Raw genomic sequence first — 17111 nt, forward strand, 5'->3', positions numbered from 1 at the left:
GCAGCTAAGGCCTGGCAAGAAATTGAGCACAGCAGCTGCTGGCCCAGGTGCTATGCCCCTCACTGCCCGCGGCCGGTGGCGCCGGCCGGCCGCTCCGAGTGCGGGGTCCGCCGAGCCCACGCCCACCCGGAACTCGCGCTGGCCCGCAAGCGCCGTGCGCAGCCCCAGTTCCCGCCCGCGCCTCTCCCTCCACACCTCCCCGCAAGCTGAGGGAGCCGGCTCCGGCCTTGGCCAGCCCAGAAAGGGGCTCCCACAGTGCAGCGGCGGGATGAAGGGCTCCTCAAGTGCCGCCAAAGTGGGAGCCCAGGCAGAGGAGTTGCCGAGAGTGAGCGAGGGCTGTGAGGACTGCCAGCACGCTGTCACCTCTCACTGGGAGCCAGGCGGACCCTCCAGCCACAGCCCAGCCAACCCCTTTCCCACCAGTGCCAGCCACTAAGCCCGTCTGCTCCAAGCCCCTTTCCCGTTTCCCTGACCAATGTCCCTCGGGATTAGGGACCAAGGAGCAGCTGTCTAGGATGCGCGCCTTGCGTCTTCCACGCCCTCCCCTCTCCCTCCTCTTTGCATGCTGTTTCTCAGTTCCCAATAACCAGGCCACACAGAGATTCAAGCATTTGTTTCTTCTTTCCTACGCCATTGAAGAGGCTGACGATTTTAATAATTACAATGAATTACAGAAGGAGGTGGGATCTCAGTCCTCCAGGGTCAGGGACTCTTAAACTACCTCCTTTCTCTCTTTGCTCAGCTCTTCCCCATACCCCTGTCTCAGTGTTTCTTCCCTTCCTCAAAATCCTCAACAGAGAAGCCAGAGCTGGGCAGGTGTGGGGTATGGGTTAGCCAGAGGTGTGCCGGGGTCAGGCCGCCTCGCCGGTGGCATTCCGCCTTTTCTCACACACCCAGCGGTACACCTGCAGGCAGAAGTCATCGTTCCAGCGGCCATCCGGCTGGACTTCAACACAGTCTTCACTTCCACCCAGCTCGTGCCCGTGCCAATTATCTGGCTGAGTGACAGCCCAGTTCCTAAGGAGGCAAGAGAAAACTCGGACTCTGCCACGATGGTGAGAAAGCGACTTACCCATCCTCCTGCTCTTCATGACCATTTTCCTTGAAGGCCGAGAGTGGAGCTGGAGTGTGCCCTGCTACCCAGTCTGGGGAGAACCCAACCGCAGAGAAAGATGTTTCCTATGCCCAGTCCCAGCAACCTTCACCCCCAGCCCAGAAAAGCACAGCTTTGGAGGGGTTGGAGTCTGGGGAGGAGAGGATTGGGGAATTTGGTCCCTGAGGGACGAGTCAGGGTAGCTTGGAGTGAAAGGCCAGGGGGCTGTCCCCAGAGAAATCTAACAAGGAGATGAGGGAAGAGGCCACTTACTTGTAGCTGTGCCTATAGTCTGTGCCATCCACCCATTTCCAAGAGCCATCACTGTCCGTGAGACCTATCCAGGTATTGAAGGGGTTCGTGTGTTGTACAATGAATTTCTGGAAACACAGGCAAACAGGAAATTTCTAGTCTCTTGTGCCTTTCTCCTCCCTCCATGCAGGCATGGAACCGTGGCCCCCCTCAGCCTTCCCCAGCCTGATCTGCCCCCAGGCTGAAGCACCAGCTCCCGACAAGACTGCTTCCTAGCTTTTTCTTCTGTCACTCTAGCTACTGTTCAGTGCACATTTGCTAGGCTAGACTTTGTGCTGTCTGTGCAAAGATGATCTCATTTAATCCTCAGAAGCCCTCTAAGATGGGCACTGCAGTGACCACATTTTGCAGGGAGTTGCAGAGCCAGAGAGCCAATCCTGTACCTGAGTTAGTGGCCACTGTCCCCTGTTCACAGCCCTGGGCCGGTGTCCCCCTTCATTCCCAGCTTATGGCTCTACCCAAGTTCCAGTTCTCTCCCTGTCTTCTGCCCACAGCCTCGAACTCCTGGGATCCCGACCCTGGTCCCTGCTCTTACTGGCCCCCAGACCCCAGACCCACTGAAGATCTCAGTTTCACTGGCCTCTCAAGTACATTGGCCCCTGGTAGCTCTCGCTTCTATGTGTAGCTGTCATTTCCTGAGATCTGTCAGGCCCGGGAGCTTCTAAGCTTGGACCCACTGCCCAGGGCCCCATTATGATCTAGCTACGTGGAGTCTGACAATCGGGGCAAAATAGGAAGACACCGGGGTGTGAGGAAGCAGCCCGGACAGCCAGTTGCCAGGGGCTTGGGTGAAAGCGGACTTCGAGCCTGCAGATAGCTCCCCGGGACTCACGCTCACCCACACTCCCAGCACGGTAGCCCCTCCAAGTGGCTTTCTCTTACACATACAGCTGTTACTGGGGACCTAGGTCCCGTGGTTCGGTAGGGTAGGAGGGGAAGGTGTGGTCACCTGGTTTTGTGGAGAAAGTGGAGAGGGATGGATCCGTTGAGCAACGTGCACACTTAACAATTCCCTTTGACAGCCTGGAATTTTCCTTCCAACAGTATTTGAAGGACAATTGCCTAATTCTACTCTCACTCTCTAGAAAAACAACTAAGGTTGCAGTTATTCACCTCTTCTGATTGAGCATCAGAAACTGGGGCATCCCTAAATTCTGGAATCCCACAAATAGGACAAAGTCCCATGCATGAAGGGGCAGCCCTCAGAGGCAGGTGAGGCTGCTCCCCAAATTCAGAGGAGTCAACGGAGTTGGAGAGAAAGTGCCTGGAGACAACACACACTATGCGCTGCTACCTGCTGCCAGCCCTCCCTCCCATCACCACGAGAAACAGAACAACTGAGCAGACTACAAATTAGCAGCATCCAGCCCGCTGTGTTAAAGACTGAGAGGAGGAATCAAATCATGCCAGATGATCAGAGAAGACAGTCCAGGAGAATTCATTCCCCCTTTCCTGGGTGAACCATAGGAAAGAAAGCACTGTGCCCATTCACAAAAGTAATGGAGAAAATAATCATGAAACTTATGCCCCCAAAAAGAAAGAGGAAGATGAGGCAGATGAAAAATGAACTGTGATATCAAAAAGAGAGGTGAAAAATAGACTTTGAAAAGAAGCCTTGTTTTGGAATATGAGGGGATGTTGGAGAACAGTTTCTTTTTTATTATTATTATACTTTAAGTTTTAGGGTACATGTGCACAACATGCAGGTTTGTTACATATGTATACATGTGCCATGTTGGTGTGCTGCACCCATTAACTCATCATTTAACATTAGGTATATCTCCTAATGCTCTCCCTCCCCCCTCCCAAGAACAGTTTCTTTACATGCTTAAAAAATTGTAAAAAGAATGACATAAAACATGAAAGAAGATATAAAAAAAAGAACATGATAAGGAAAGGAAATGAAAAGTTTGAGCTACATACTAAAAAAAAAAAAGCCCAGGTGTGGTGGCTCATGCGTGTAATCCCAGCACTTTGGGAGGCCAAGCCAGGTGAATCACCTGAGATCGGGAATTGGAGACCAGCCTGACCAACATGGAGAAACCTCGTCTCCACTAAAAATACAAAATTAGCCAGGCGTGTTGGCGCATGCCTGTAATCCCAGCTACTTGGGAGGCTGAGGCAGGAGAATCGCTTGAACCTGGGAGGCGGAGGTTGTAGTGAGCCGAGATCATGCCATTGCACTCCAGCCTGGTCAAAAAGAGCAAAACTCTGTCTAAAAAAAAAAAAAAAAAAAAAAAAAAAAAAAATCCAGGCGCAGTGGCTCATGCCTGTAATCCTAGCACTTTGGGAAGGCGAGGCGGGAGGATCACCTGAGGTCAGGAGTTCAAGACCAGCCTGGCCAACATGGTGAAACCTTGTCTCTACTAAAAATATAAACATTAGCCAGGCATGGTGGCAGGCACCTGTAATCCTAGCTACTTGGGAGACTGAGGCAGGAGAATTGCTTGAACCGGGAGGCAGAGCTTGCAATGAGTCGAGATCGTGTCACTGCACTCCAGCCTGGGCGAAAGAGCAAGTCTCCATTTCAAAAAATAAAAATAAAAAATTTCAGATAAAACACTTGAGGGGCCGGGCGCGGTGGCTCACACCTGTAATCCCAGCACTTCAGGAGGCCAAGGTGGGTGGATCACGAGGTCAGGAGTTCAAGACCAGCCTGACCAACATGGTGAAACCTGTCTCTACTAAAAAATATAAAAGTTAGCCAGGCAAGATGGCGGGTGCCTGTAATCTCAGCTACTCGGGATACTAAGACAGGAGAATTGCTTGAACCTGGGAGGCAGAGGTTGCAGTGAGCCAAGATCGCGCCATTGCACTCCAGCCTGGGCGACAGAGCAAGACTCCGTCTCAAAAAAAAAAAATTTTTTTTTTTTTTTCAGATACAACACTTAAGGAACCTAGGAAAGGAAAGACTCAGACACATGGGAATAAGAGGTATCCTGGTCTCCTCACCTTTCCTATGGAAGTTATACAAACTTTTAGTTTTCAAAGCCAATAATTTTCAGCCTATTATTTAAAGTTATACAAGTAATCACTGGAATAACTCTAAATAAACTACATAGTTTCCAAAATACCATAAAGAAGAAAACAAAAAGAACACCTCTCACATAGCAATTGTAAGAAAATTAAGAAGCATGTAAAGCAGAAAAAAGAAAGGACTAGGGTTAAACGTATCTATTAAAATGTAAATGAGACACTCACCTATTAAAAGAAAAGGTACTTATCAGATTTTTAAACATCAAAAACAAAACCTGCCAGGTGCAGTTTTTGGATTACAGTGGCTCAGACACCTGTAATCCCAATATTTTGGGAGGCCCAGGCGGGCGAATCGCTTGAGGCTAGGGGTTCAAGACCAGCCTGGGCAACATGGCACAACACCATTTCTACTAAAAATGCAAAAAACTACCCAGGTGTGGTGGTGTGCACCTGTAGTCCCAGCTACTTGGGAGGCTGAGGTGGGAGAATCCCTTGAGCCCGGGAGGCACAGGTTACAGTGAGCTGAGATCATGCCACTGCACTCCAACCTGAGCGATAGAGCCAGATCTTGTCTCAAAAACAAAACAAAACAAAACAAAAAACCCATACAGGAGAAATACCTTAAGCGTAGCTGCCCTGTGATACCCCTCAGGGAATGGTCCAGGATGAAGCAAAGATTAATTTAAATCAGCATTTTTTCTTTTTTTTTTTGAGTCAGAGTCTCGCACTGTCACCCAGGCTGGAGTATAATGGTGCAGTCTCAGCTCACCACAACCTCCGCCTCCCAGGTTCAAGCGATTCTCCTGCCTCAGCCTCCTGAGTAGCTGGGATTACAGGCACCCGCCACCATGCCCGGCTAATTTTTGTATGTTTAGTACAGACAGGGTTTCACCATTTTGGCCAGGCTGATCTCGAACTCCTGACTTCATGATCCGCCCACCTCGGCCTCCCAAAGTGCTGGGATTACAGGCGTGAGCCACTGCACCCAGCCTAAATCAGCATTTTTAAGGGCGAGATCCAGGAGTCGATATATTTTTTTTAACTCTTGAAGAGATTGCAATGTACAGTCAAGACTGAGAATCATTAATTGAAAACAGAGATTTGAAAAGGTAAGAAACAAAAGGATGGACAGAGATACAGCAAGCAAATGCAAGTGACAAAAAAATCAAGGACCGTGGTATTTATATATCAGATAAATTCAAGGCAAAAAGCATTAACTGGGACACACGTTGGCTTCATAGTGACGAAAGCACCGTCCGCCACGAAGTTGTAGTGGTCATGAGCTTATTGTGTGCCAAATCACAGAGCACTGAGATCTTAGGTTGAACTGCATGAAACTGACATTTTTATAGGTCAAAACTGATGAAATGTTGGCAAGTTCAACCTGATCAGTAAAGCAAAATATGTTCGTACTCACAGTATGCTGTAAAGTACTAACAGAGCCTGATGTAATGCAAACAATATATCTATTCTGGCCCCTGTATCATATGGCTTAACTACTGTGGCATTAATATACTTCGAAGTTCAGCCGGGCGCGGTGGCTCACGCCTGTAATCCCAGCACTTTGGGAGGCCGAGGTGGGCAGATCACGAGGTCAGGAGATCGAGACCATCCTGGCTAACACTGTGAAACCCCATCTCTACTAAAAATACAAAAAATTAGCCGGGCGAGGTGGCGGGTGCCTGTAGTCCCAGCTACGCAGGAGGCTGAGGCACGAGCATGGCGTGAACCCGGGAGGCGGCGCTTGCAGTGAGCCGAGATGGCGCCACTGCACTCCAGCCTGGGCAACAGCGAGACTCCATCTCAAAAAAAAAAAAAAAAAAAACTTCAAAGTTCATGCCAAGCACAGTGGCTCATGCCTGTAATCCCAGCACTTTAGGAGGCTGAGGTGGGTGGATCACCTGAGGTCAGGAGTTCGAGACCAGCCTGGCCAAAATGGTGAAACCCCGTCTCTGCTAAACATACAAAAATTAGCCGGGCATGGTGGCGTGCACCTGTAATCCCAGCTACTCGGGAGGCTGAGGCAGGAGTATCACTTAAACCCGGGAGGCGGAGGTTGCAATGAGCTGAGATCGTGCCATTGCACTCCAGCCTCGGCAACAAGAGTGCAACTCCGTCTCAAAAAAAAAAAAAAAAAAAAAAAAAAAGCTTCCAAGTTCATACAGAACAAGGCCCTCATAGACCCCACAGTACCAAGGTGGCACGTAGCAGTTGAAAACACTGGCTAAAGAGAGTGTGTGGGTCTGCATTGTGGCCGCATCTCTCGCTAGCTGTGTGACAAGTTACTTAACATCTCTGTCCCGTAGTGTCGACATCCCCCCCTCCCTCAAACTGGGAATAATACGAGTACCCGTGCCCTGGGATGGTGGGGTTTGAAAAAGTGAATGTATGAAAACACATAGTAAGTGCTCAGTAAATGTTACCATTATTACCCTCCTTTTCCAAAACTGCCCTGTCTATTCTAAAGGGTTGATTCTTCTCCACGAACTTTGCTGTCTGGCAGCAGCCGTGGGAAGGGAAAACAGAGCACCTTGGAGGGAACCGGTCACCCTCTGCAGGTGAATCACGGGATTCCTGCCTCCTCGGTTCCTTCATCCACGTGACCAGCACTCCGAAGGCCAGCATAGCAAGAAGGGACTCTCAATGCCTTCCCTGTGTTCTCCGCCCTGTCCTGGCCCCTTCGGTCACCCTGTCTTGCATTCTGTCTCCTGACCTGCTACACATCACCTGGTTGCCTGGCTCCTGTCTCTTTGCCAAGCTCCAGGCTGCAACCTCCCACCTCTTAGAATCGACAGCTGCTTTAGATCGGAAAGTTGAACATATTAAAAAAAAAAAAACAAACTAAAAAGATTCAGTGGCTGTTTCACTGAACCTGCCAGAACTCCACCACAATTCTGCTTCTGGACTCTTTTTTTAGATTAAAAGGATAGGCCAGGCGCGGTGGCTCACGCCTGTAATCCCAGCACTTTGGGAGGCAGAGGTGGGCAGATCAGGAGGTCAGGAGTTCCAGACCAGCCTGGCTAACACGGTGAAACCCCGTCTCTACTAAAAATACAAAAAAGTTAGCCGGGCGTGGTGGCACGTGCCTGTAATCCCAGCACTTTGGGAGGCCAAGGCAGGAGAATGGCGTGAACCCAGAAGGCGGAGCTTGCAGTGAGCCGAGATCGTGCCACTGCACTCCAGCTTGGGTGACAGAGCGAGACTCCATCTCAAAAAAAAAAAAAAAAAAGTATAAAATAAGCCTGATCCAGCCTCCCAGAGCAGGCCTTCCAAGGGCTTCCTCCTGCCTGTGGGAAGCGTGGCCTCACCTGCTCCTCCCAGGAGTTGATGACCACCAGGTGCGCGTTCTCCAGCTGGCAGTACTTCTCCGCCTCAGCCCAGGCCTTCCCGGAGTGAGAGAACCAGTAGCAGCTGCCTTGGTGCTCCACCCAGTTGACGGGGCAGCAGGTCCTTTGGGAGCCTGAGGGGACAGGGGGCAGGGGGATGAGATCCAGCCGGAGGGGCAGGCACACTGGGCCTGGAGAGGGCCCCACCCCTACCGTTGCTGTGGAGGAGCTCCATCTGGCAGGCCACAAAGCGCAGGTCCACGGGGAAGTGCTTCAGATGGAAGAGCAGGGCATCGTGATCTAGGACAGACAGGCTGAAAGTGCTGCCGGCAGGTGTGGTCCCCACCTGCTAGGCTCCAGCCTGTGGCTGGGGAAGCATATACACCCACAGACACGTACACCATGCACAGACCACACCACACACCATACCACACACACACCACAGACATGTACACCACACATAGACCACACCACACACAGATCCATCACACACACACAAACACACCAAGAGACACACCACACACATCACATGCGTACACACACATATACCATACCGCACACACACAGACTCATCTCACACACACCACCACACATGCATACACACACAACACACACATATACACCACACTACACACCACACACAGATCCATGACATACCACACCACACATACGGAGAGAGACACAGATACACATGCAGGCACACACACGCACACACGCACACATGCACACTACACACACCGCACACGTACACATGCACGCACATGCGCACACACCTCGGAGGCTCTCTGACCTGCTTTCAGGTCCTGCTGCTGTTTCTCCAGCTTGGCTCCTAGGGATGTGATCTTGTCACCCACGCTGCCTCCTGGAAGCGGAAAGCCGGCTGTTTCCCCACTGAGCCTCCCTCCATCCTCATGCTGCTGGGGGACCGAGGGCCAGCGCCTCGTCCTGGGCGATGCAGGCGTCTACCTCCTGGCTTCCTCGACCCCACCCAGGCTCCCTGCACTGCCACAGTGGCTCAGGCCACTCTCCTGCTTCAGTCCCTTCAATGGGTCCCCATTTTCTCTAAATAAAGCCTCGCTCTGTCAGCACGGCTCACCTGCGTGGCCGGGCCCCTCCCCACCTCTCTCTGGCCACCCCTTACCTGCCGGCCCCTCCGATGGGCCTGCCACACTTGATTTGCTCACAGGCCCAAGACATGGTGCCTTCCTCACCTCCGGGTGTCGCAGATCCAACCTCTCCACCTGGCACTAACCTCGTCCGTCCCCACCTGCCTCCCTCCTATACATCCCCCAGGGCCCCTGGACGCCTTGCCCAGCCTGCACCCCCACGGCACCCCACACAGCCCTGTTGCAGACTCGGCACTGAGCCCAGCAAACCTGTGCGGATAAATGAGAACCCAGCCGTCCAGCCCCTCACCGTGGGTGCTGAGAGCATGGACCTCCGTCAGGGTGCTCGAGGAGAAGTTGCTGAAAGCTTCCTTCAGGCTCCGCAGCTCGGCTTGCAGCTGTGCACCTTGTCAGGTGGCAGTGGGGGCAGGATGAGGCAGAGGGGCTGTGTCCCCATCACTGTCCATGTGACTGGCCCCTCAATGCCCCCGCATTTGCCCCAGCTTGTGCTCCACCCCGCCTCCATCCCTTCCCCTCCCATCGCCCCGATCGCTGCCCGCCACTGCCCATGTCTCTTTCCCCACCCCTTGCCCATCCCTGCTGGCCCCTGTGACCCTCACTTTGGGACCCAATCACACAGATGACCACCAGCAGCAGGATGTTGAAGCTCAGGGCAAGCAGACTGAAGCAGACCATGGAGCAGAGACGCTGTGCCAGGGGCTGGGCAGGAGGTGGCCCTGTGGGAGAGGGGCATCAGGAGCCGGCAGCCTGGGTGTGGGGAGCCGGAGGGTAAAGACAGGGCACCAAAGCCTGAGGAGGCATAACCTGGGTGGGGGGATTGGTTGGGGCCATGGGGGGGGGGGGTCATCATAGGCTTTGACCCCAGCATTTGAGCATTACACACACACTCTTACACACTCGCACCCATATTACCATGTATAAATATACACACGCAGCTAATCTGGTGCACACACGCCCATGCACGCGACTCAGGATATTCACATCAGCTGTGTGCAAAGCCCGGATCCTGGAGCTGGGGGACTGGGAGACACACAGGGGGCTGGGGGACAGACCCGGCCCTGCCTAGGCACACATCCTGAGAACGGGGATCTGTGAATGGTTTTCCTCCCATCCAGCCAGTGGCAGAGGCCTCCAGATCACCTCGGGCCTTAGTCTCAGCTCTTCTAAGGCTCCTGTCCCCTCAGATTGGAGACTCCAGAAGCTGGGCCCTGTGTTCTTCCTAAAATCCATACTGGAACAATCCCTCCCCTGCCAAAATTCCATTGAGATCCTTAAATCTGGGTCATTCCACCATAGCCCACTCTCCAAGCACAACCCTCCAGGTCCCACCTGTTGTCCTCATCCCCCACCACGCAAGGCCTCCTCCCCAGCGCCCTCTGCCCTCGCTCCCCTAGAAACCTCGTTCCACACTAAATTTGCTCCCCTCAGCCCGAGGTCATCTCACAGGTACCTCTCCCGCCCCTTGATCCATCTGCACCCTGACAGCACTGACACACACATTCACATGCCCTCACAAACTCACACACACTCACACACTCACACATTGCTCACTTCACTCAAAAACACACATTTGCACACACTCATGACCATGCTCTGCTGTACCCACTCTCACATGTGCATATGCATGCTAATGCACACATTCATACTCCCTCCCACACACACACACCTGACACACCCACACACGTACACTCACACACCCACGTCTTCCTGCACACAGAGCGGGGCTCCCTCTCTGCTGCCTCCAGACCCAGAGCAGCTCCAGTTGTCCCAGGCCTGAGCTCCTCTCTTTGCAGCATCCACCTGCAAACAGAACACCTTCTAGACCTCGGACCCTGACTCTGTGGACTTCCTTGTCTTCTCATTCCTATCACCCCCCGACCCAGCAGGACCACATCCTGGGGAGGCTCAGTCAGGGGCCCAGAATCTTCCTCCCCAGGTCACTTCCTGCCACTGTCCTGAGTCAGACACTGCCCCTGTAAGTGACTATCCATAACTCTTCATCTTTTTCACACCAGTGACTTCCACCTTCCCCACTGCAGCCACACTCAGGACCCCATTTGACCCAGGGAGGCCTCTGACACCTCCACTGCCCACTCCCACTCTGAGCACAGCCCCACCCTCCCTCTCACTGCCCCCACCCCTTCCTCCGAGGCCTTTGCATTCCTCTCCATCCAGAAGCGCTCCATGACCACGGTGTTCCCCACCAAGCTGGCCCTCCACGGCTGAGTCCCTGACTGCTGTCTTCAGCACCCTCCACTCAGAGGGTCCTGTCCTGCTTCCCAGTCCGACTTATCAACTCCCAATGCTGGGTCAGCCCAGCAACGTGTCTGTATATCCACCCTGAAACCAGACTGCCCACAGGTAGCCCAGCTGTGCCTCCAGGTAGCTCTGAGATCATGCACCAGCATTCAGTTTCTCCGTGCTTCCATTTTCTCATGTGTAAAATGGAGATCACAGTCGTAGCTACCCGACTGCATTGCTCGGATAATTAGATGAGTTAAAATATGTAATGTGCTTCTTAGGCAAAAGTTTGAACATAAAAGACAGGGTCTGCCCAAGATGAGAAGAGTTCTTCTCTCCCCAAAGACAATCAAAACAAAAACAGACAACTATAGAACATGGCAGCTTTCAAGACTCTGGACATCAGGCAAGGAGGAGTAAAGATCCCTGAGGGATAAGAAGCAAACGACAGGAACCCTCCGATCACCCCAGCTTAATGTTTGGAGAGAGTCTGCAGGTTACAGGCCAGGAAAGGGAAGTCCAGGCAGAGCCCAAGAGACTCCCCACATTGAGGAGATGGAGCTGAGAGTCCGAGGAGACCAAAACAATTAAGAGTTCAAACGATCAAACTGACTCTAAGTTGCTTAACTGCATCCCAGAACAAAGCTCAAGAACATTTAGAGGAATACAAAAATATCCAGCACCCAACAAGGTGAAATTGACAATGTCTGGCAGCCAACCAAAGATTACAAGGCATACAATGAAACGGGAAAACACAATGCATAATGAGGAGGTTCATAAATATCAAAAGAGATCCAGAACTGACACGGGTGCTACAATTAGCAGGCGAGGATGGTAAAACAGATATTATAGCCATATCCCATTATGTTCAAAAAATTAAGTAGAATTGTGGAGGATATTTAAGAGTCCCCAGGTGAACTTCTAGAGATAAAAACTACAATGTCTGAAATGAAAAAACACACTGGCTGGGCGCCGTGGCTTACGCCTGGAATCCCAGCACTGTGGGAGGCCAAGGCGGGCAGATCATGAGGTCAGGAGATCGAGACCATCCTGGCTAACATGGTGAAACCCCATCTCTACTAAAAATACAAAAAATTAGCCAGACGTGGTGGCAGGCGCCTGTAGTCCCAGCTACTCGGGAGGCTGAGGCAGGAGAATGGCATGAACCCGGGAGGCGGAGCTTGCAGTGAGCCAAGATTGCGCCACTGCACTCCAGCCTGGGCAACAGAGCGAGACTCCACCTCCAAAAAAAAAAAAGAAAGAAAAGAAAAAACACGCTGGATGGAAATAATGGAAGATGAGAAATGCGTAAGAAAAATTTAGGGCCAGGCACTGTGGATCACATCTGTAATCCCAGCACTTTGGGAGGTCGAGGCGGGGGGAATCACTTGAGCCCAGGAGCTCAAGACTAGTCTGGGCAGCATGGCAAAACCCCTCTACATGGCAAAACCGTCTCTACAGAAAAAAATTTTTAATTAGCCAGGTGTGGTGGCACATGCCTATAGTCCCAGATACCTGGGAGGCTGAAGTGGAAGGATTGCTTGAGCCCAGGAGGTGGAGGCCACAGTGAGTTGTGACAAGCTACTGCACTCCAGCCTGGGCAACAGAGTGAGATGAGAGAGAGAGGGGGGAGGGGAAGTGAGGGAAGGAAAGGAGCAGAGGGGAGGGGGAGGGGAGGGGGAGAGGGGAAGGGGGAGAGGGATGGAGGCGGAGGGGCAGGGGAGGGGGAGGAGGGAGAGGGAGGGAGAGGGAGAGGGGGAGGGGGAGTGCGAGGGGAGGGAGAGTGTGAGGGGAGGGGGAGGGAGAAGGAGGGGGAGGGGAAGGGGAAAATTTAGTTAACTTAATGAACAGCAATAACTCTATAAAATGAAACACTGGGAGAAAAAAGAATAAAAAAATGGAAAGAGAATGAGTGAGCTGTGGGACCCTTAATACATGCATAATTGAAGTCTTTAAAAGAAAAAGGGGTAGCAGAAAAAAATCAAGTGCTGAGACAAGTGGAAGATGGGCCCCGGTGAGCAGCTGATCAGTGTGGGCTCCCATGATGACGTTCCCCCAGCCCCCACCACCCGGGCTGCTGGAGAGAAATGCGGTGACTTTGCTACATCCCTTCAGATGGCCCCTCACTGGTGTCCCTCCGTCCATTCGCGTGAGCTCACTCTCCCATTAATTTCAGAAATCCCAGCCTCTCTCCAAGCCTCCTGCTCAAACTCTAGACTCCGTCACCCTCAGAAGATTCAGCAGCATCCAGTATTCTTTCTGAGTGTTCACTATGTACCGGGTGCCGTGTGGGCATTGGAGATGCAGAGGAGAGTGAGGCGGACAGGGCCTCTGCCTGTGGGGACACCGCCTGGTGGGAAGTCCAGCCAGCCCCCTACAGGGAGAGGAGATGCTACTGGTGTTCCTGAGTGGTCCTCGGGAGGGACCTCCTATCCCTCCTGTCCCCTGCCCTGCCCTGCCCAGCACCGGCCCTCCCTCGGTTGGCCAGCCTCAGGAATGAGGAGTCCCTCATTCCAGCCCAGCTAACCAATCCCCTTCCTAAGCTCCAAGCCCCTGCTCCTCCTGCCTCCATGGAACCCGGCTCCACCGCCAGCACCCACACACCTGACACTCCTCCATTCCTGGCTCTTGCCCTTCTGCCTAGAACTGCTCAGATCTCTCTCACCTTAAAATCTTTTCCCACCAGCCTGGGCAACATAGCAAGACCCCATTTCTCTAAAAAATTTTTTTTAATTTGCCAGGCACAGTGGTGCACACCTGTAAGTCCTAACTACTTGGGAGGCTGAGGTGGGAGGATGGCTTGGGCCCAGGAGTTCGAGGTTGCGGTGAGCTGTGATCCTGCCACTACACTCCTGTCTCTAAAAAAAAATGTCCAAGGCACTTGGGTCCTTCAGTCAAGATTTATTACAGAAGGATCCAGAGAAGGGCCTTGGGAGATGAGAGGAGCCGGAATCTTCCAGGATCTCTCTGTGCTCATGTCCCCCACCCATCCCAACTCACCCCACCTCTACACACACATGCACACATACAATCACATACACACACTAACACACACACGCACACATACAATCACATACACACACTAACACACACACGCAACACACACACACAACATACATAACACACACACAACATACACACACACACAACATACACACACAACATACACTCACACAACACACACACGACATACATACACTCACACAATACAGACTCACACACAACATATGCACACACACAACATACACAACGTACACACACACAACATACACACACTCATACACAACATACACACTCACACACAACATACAAACACAACATACACAACGTACACACACACAACATACACACTCATACACAACATACACACACAACGTACACAACATACACTCGCACAACACACATGCTCTCACACAGTCACAACATACACACACTCACATACACAACATACACTCGCACAACATACACACATGCACAACATACACACACAACACACACAACATACACTCACACACAAGATACACTCGCACAACATACACACATGCACAACATACACACAACACACACAACATACACTCACACACAAGATACACACAACATATACTCACACAACATACACACACAACACACTCTCACACACACAACATACCCTCTCACATACACGACATACACACACACAACATATGCACGTTCTCGCGCACATATACAAACACACAACATTCACTCACACACACACACACAGAGTCCCAGCTGAATCCGCATTCCTCATATGCACATACGTGCACACGCACACACGGGGCACACATGTTCTTGGGTTGGGAGGAGAAGGGCAGGAAGTTATCTTCCAGATCTCCCCACGCCTCTGGCACACGCCTTTCCTGGGGTCCTGGGGTAGACAGGAAGGTGAGGTGAGGGAACAAGCGGGGGTGTCGGGCCCTCCTCAGTCCCTGTTCACAGAGTGGGTGCGGCAGAGACCTCAAAGGGACAGAGCGATCATGAGCTGAGACAGAGAGGGAGCAAAGCCGCAGAAACTGCACGCTTGCCTTTCAAAAATGGATTTCCTCTCCTGGGATTCAGCCCGCGAGTGCCTGACCCCTCACCTTGATGGAAAGGATGGTCATTTTCCTCCGAGCTCAGCTGCTGGATATCTTGAAAGTCCTTGGCCATGATGGGGCCCGGGCTGGAGCTGGAGCTGGGCCGGGCTGGGCTGAGGTTGCTCTGAGGGCTGGGGCTGGGGCAGAGGTGCAGATTCACGTGGAGGTTGACGGTGGGATGGAACGCAGGGTCGGAGGGGTTCGGGGTGGTGGCCTGGGTAGGATCTGAGGTTGGCAGGGTGTTTGGGATGAGGTTTGAAATCCTGCTGGGTCCTTTCCCTTCTCAGGAAACCGCTTGAGCCTTGACCTGGCCAGGAGACCCCTCCCCACGCTCATGGACCAGACCACCCACAGTTTCCCATGGGGTCCTCCCCATCCCTGAACCAAGGCCTCCTTGTTCCCAAGCATCCTCGTCCCAGTTTCCTCCCCAGCCTCAGTTACCTGTGAAAGGTGTGGAGAGCGGACATCTGGCTCCCGCAGGCAACCCTGGCCTTGGCCAAGGAGGGGTTAAAGCCAGGAGAACTGGGGCAGGTGGAGCTCACAGAGGAGAGGAGAGTGGAGGAGGGGCTGATCCGGGCAAGGCCTGCACTGGAGGGTCTGAGTGTCCAGGCTCTAACCTGGCACTTCCTGGCCTGGGACTTTGGACAGTAAACAGAAGAGGAAACAGAGCTGTAACTCATTTGTGGGGTGGGGGCAGGGGACGGGGCTATCTCTGTTCTTATTCCCAGAGATGGGGGTCCCCTGGGCTGCCCTCAACTCCACACGCCACTCACCCCACTGATTGCACCATTTGGAAGGGGTGCCAGGCCAGGAGGGGCTGGGGTGCAGTTTGCCGTTTCCCTCTCTCCCTCCCCCTCTCACTTCCTGCCTCCGAATTTCCCAGAACTGTGGGTGTCTCCAAATATCCCTGACCAGGATCACAGGGACCAGTTCTCTACTCTTGCCCAATCTGGCATCTGAACCACAGACCCCAGCTTCCTGTAGGCTCGGCCACCAGACTCTCAGCTCTGGCCCAACTCGCTTCACTCTCCTGGGGAGTAAAGCCTCTCAAATCCAGAAGCTGCAGCAGGAGGAGGAAGGGGCTTTGCAGAAAAACAGCTCTCCTCGCAGGAGGAATCCAACCTCAGAGAGCCCCATCCGGCCCAGACCCTGCCCCAGCCCAGGCAACACAAACACTGTCCTCAGGCCCAGCCACTGCCCTAAATTCTCCAAGGTGTTTCTTCATTTATCACAGCACAACACTCCCACGAGGCAGGACTTCTGTTACTCCCATTTCACAGGGTTCGGAAGCAGAGCCTCGGAGAGATGAGGCAACTTGCTCTAGGTGGTGGCCCAGGTGAGTAGAGAAACTGGGAAAGCAAAATGGAGTAAAGAGGGGAAAATAACATCATAACAAAAGGTCTGGCCGGGCACGGTGGCTCACGCCTGTAATCCCAGCATTTTGGGAAGCCGACGCGGGTGGATCACCTGAGGTCAGGAGTTCGAGACCAGCCTGGCCAACATGGTGAAACTCTGTCTCTACTAAAATACAAAAATTAGCCGGGCGTGGTGGCAGGGGCCTGTAATCCCAGCTACTCAGGACGCTGAGGCAGGAGAATCAATTGAACCTGGGAGGCGGAGGTTGCAGTTAGCCAAGATTGCGCCATTGCACTCCAGCCTAGGCAACAAGAGAGAAACTCCATCTCAAAGAAAAAAAGAAAGAAAGAAAGAAAAAGAAAAGGTAAGGTCTTCATGGTCCTACGAGGAAGACTGGCTTCCATGAAGCAAGGAACGTGATTGACTAACTGTCTACACTTGCGCTAACAATAGCTCGGGAAAGAAAACACAGTTTTTGTGCATGATTTTCTGACCCTCACCAAACTTGGGCGGATGGCTACAGGCAGGGTTTCATATAAAGCTGCTCGTTTCCCCGGGTGCCGAAAAGGAATTCAAACAGAGGCCT

At 52.6% G+C, this 17111-nt stretch overlaps 1 protein-coding gene across 3 annotated transcripts; it reads right to left on the reverse strand.

The window, feature by feature from the left end:
• Positions 1-598: 598 nt before the first annotated feature.
• On the reverse strand, positions 599-15807 carry ASGR2 (asialoglycoprotein receptor 2). Of its 3 annotated transcripts, none has more exons than XM_004058444.4 (9): positions 15611-15807; positions 15176-15306; positions 9434-9550; positions 9124-9219; positions 8498-8569; positions 7921-8007; positions 7690-7841; positions 1367-1473; positions 599-1017 (listed from the first exon to the last, which is right to left on the reverse strand). In XM_004058444.4, exons 1-9 carry the CDS (start codon positions 15634-15636, stop codon positions 852-854), a joined length of 954 nt encoding a protein of 317 aa, XP_004058492.3. In that variant the 5' UTR covers positions 15637-15807; the 3' UTR covers positions 599-851. The 3 variants fall into 3 exon arrangements, with proteins under 3 accessions (XP_004058492.3, XP_018868443.3, XP_063556638.1); XM_019012898.3 differs by having other exon boundaries at positions 610-1017; positions 15176-15394; positions 15611-15785; XM_063700568.1 differs by lacking the exon at positions 9434-9550 and having other exon boundaries at positions 610-1017; positions 15611-15783.
• Positions 15808-17111: the final 1304 nt, after the last annotated feature.

This window comes from Gorilla gorilla, chromosome 19, assembly GCF_029281585.2.
Source record: "Gorilla gorilla gorilla isolate KB3781 chromosome 19, NHGRI_mGorGor1-v2.1_pri, whole genome shotgun sequence".
Lineage (NCBI taxonomy): Eukaryota > Metazoa > Chordata > Mammalia > Primates > Hominidae > Gorilla > Gorilla gorilla.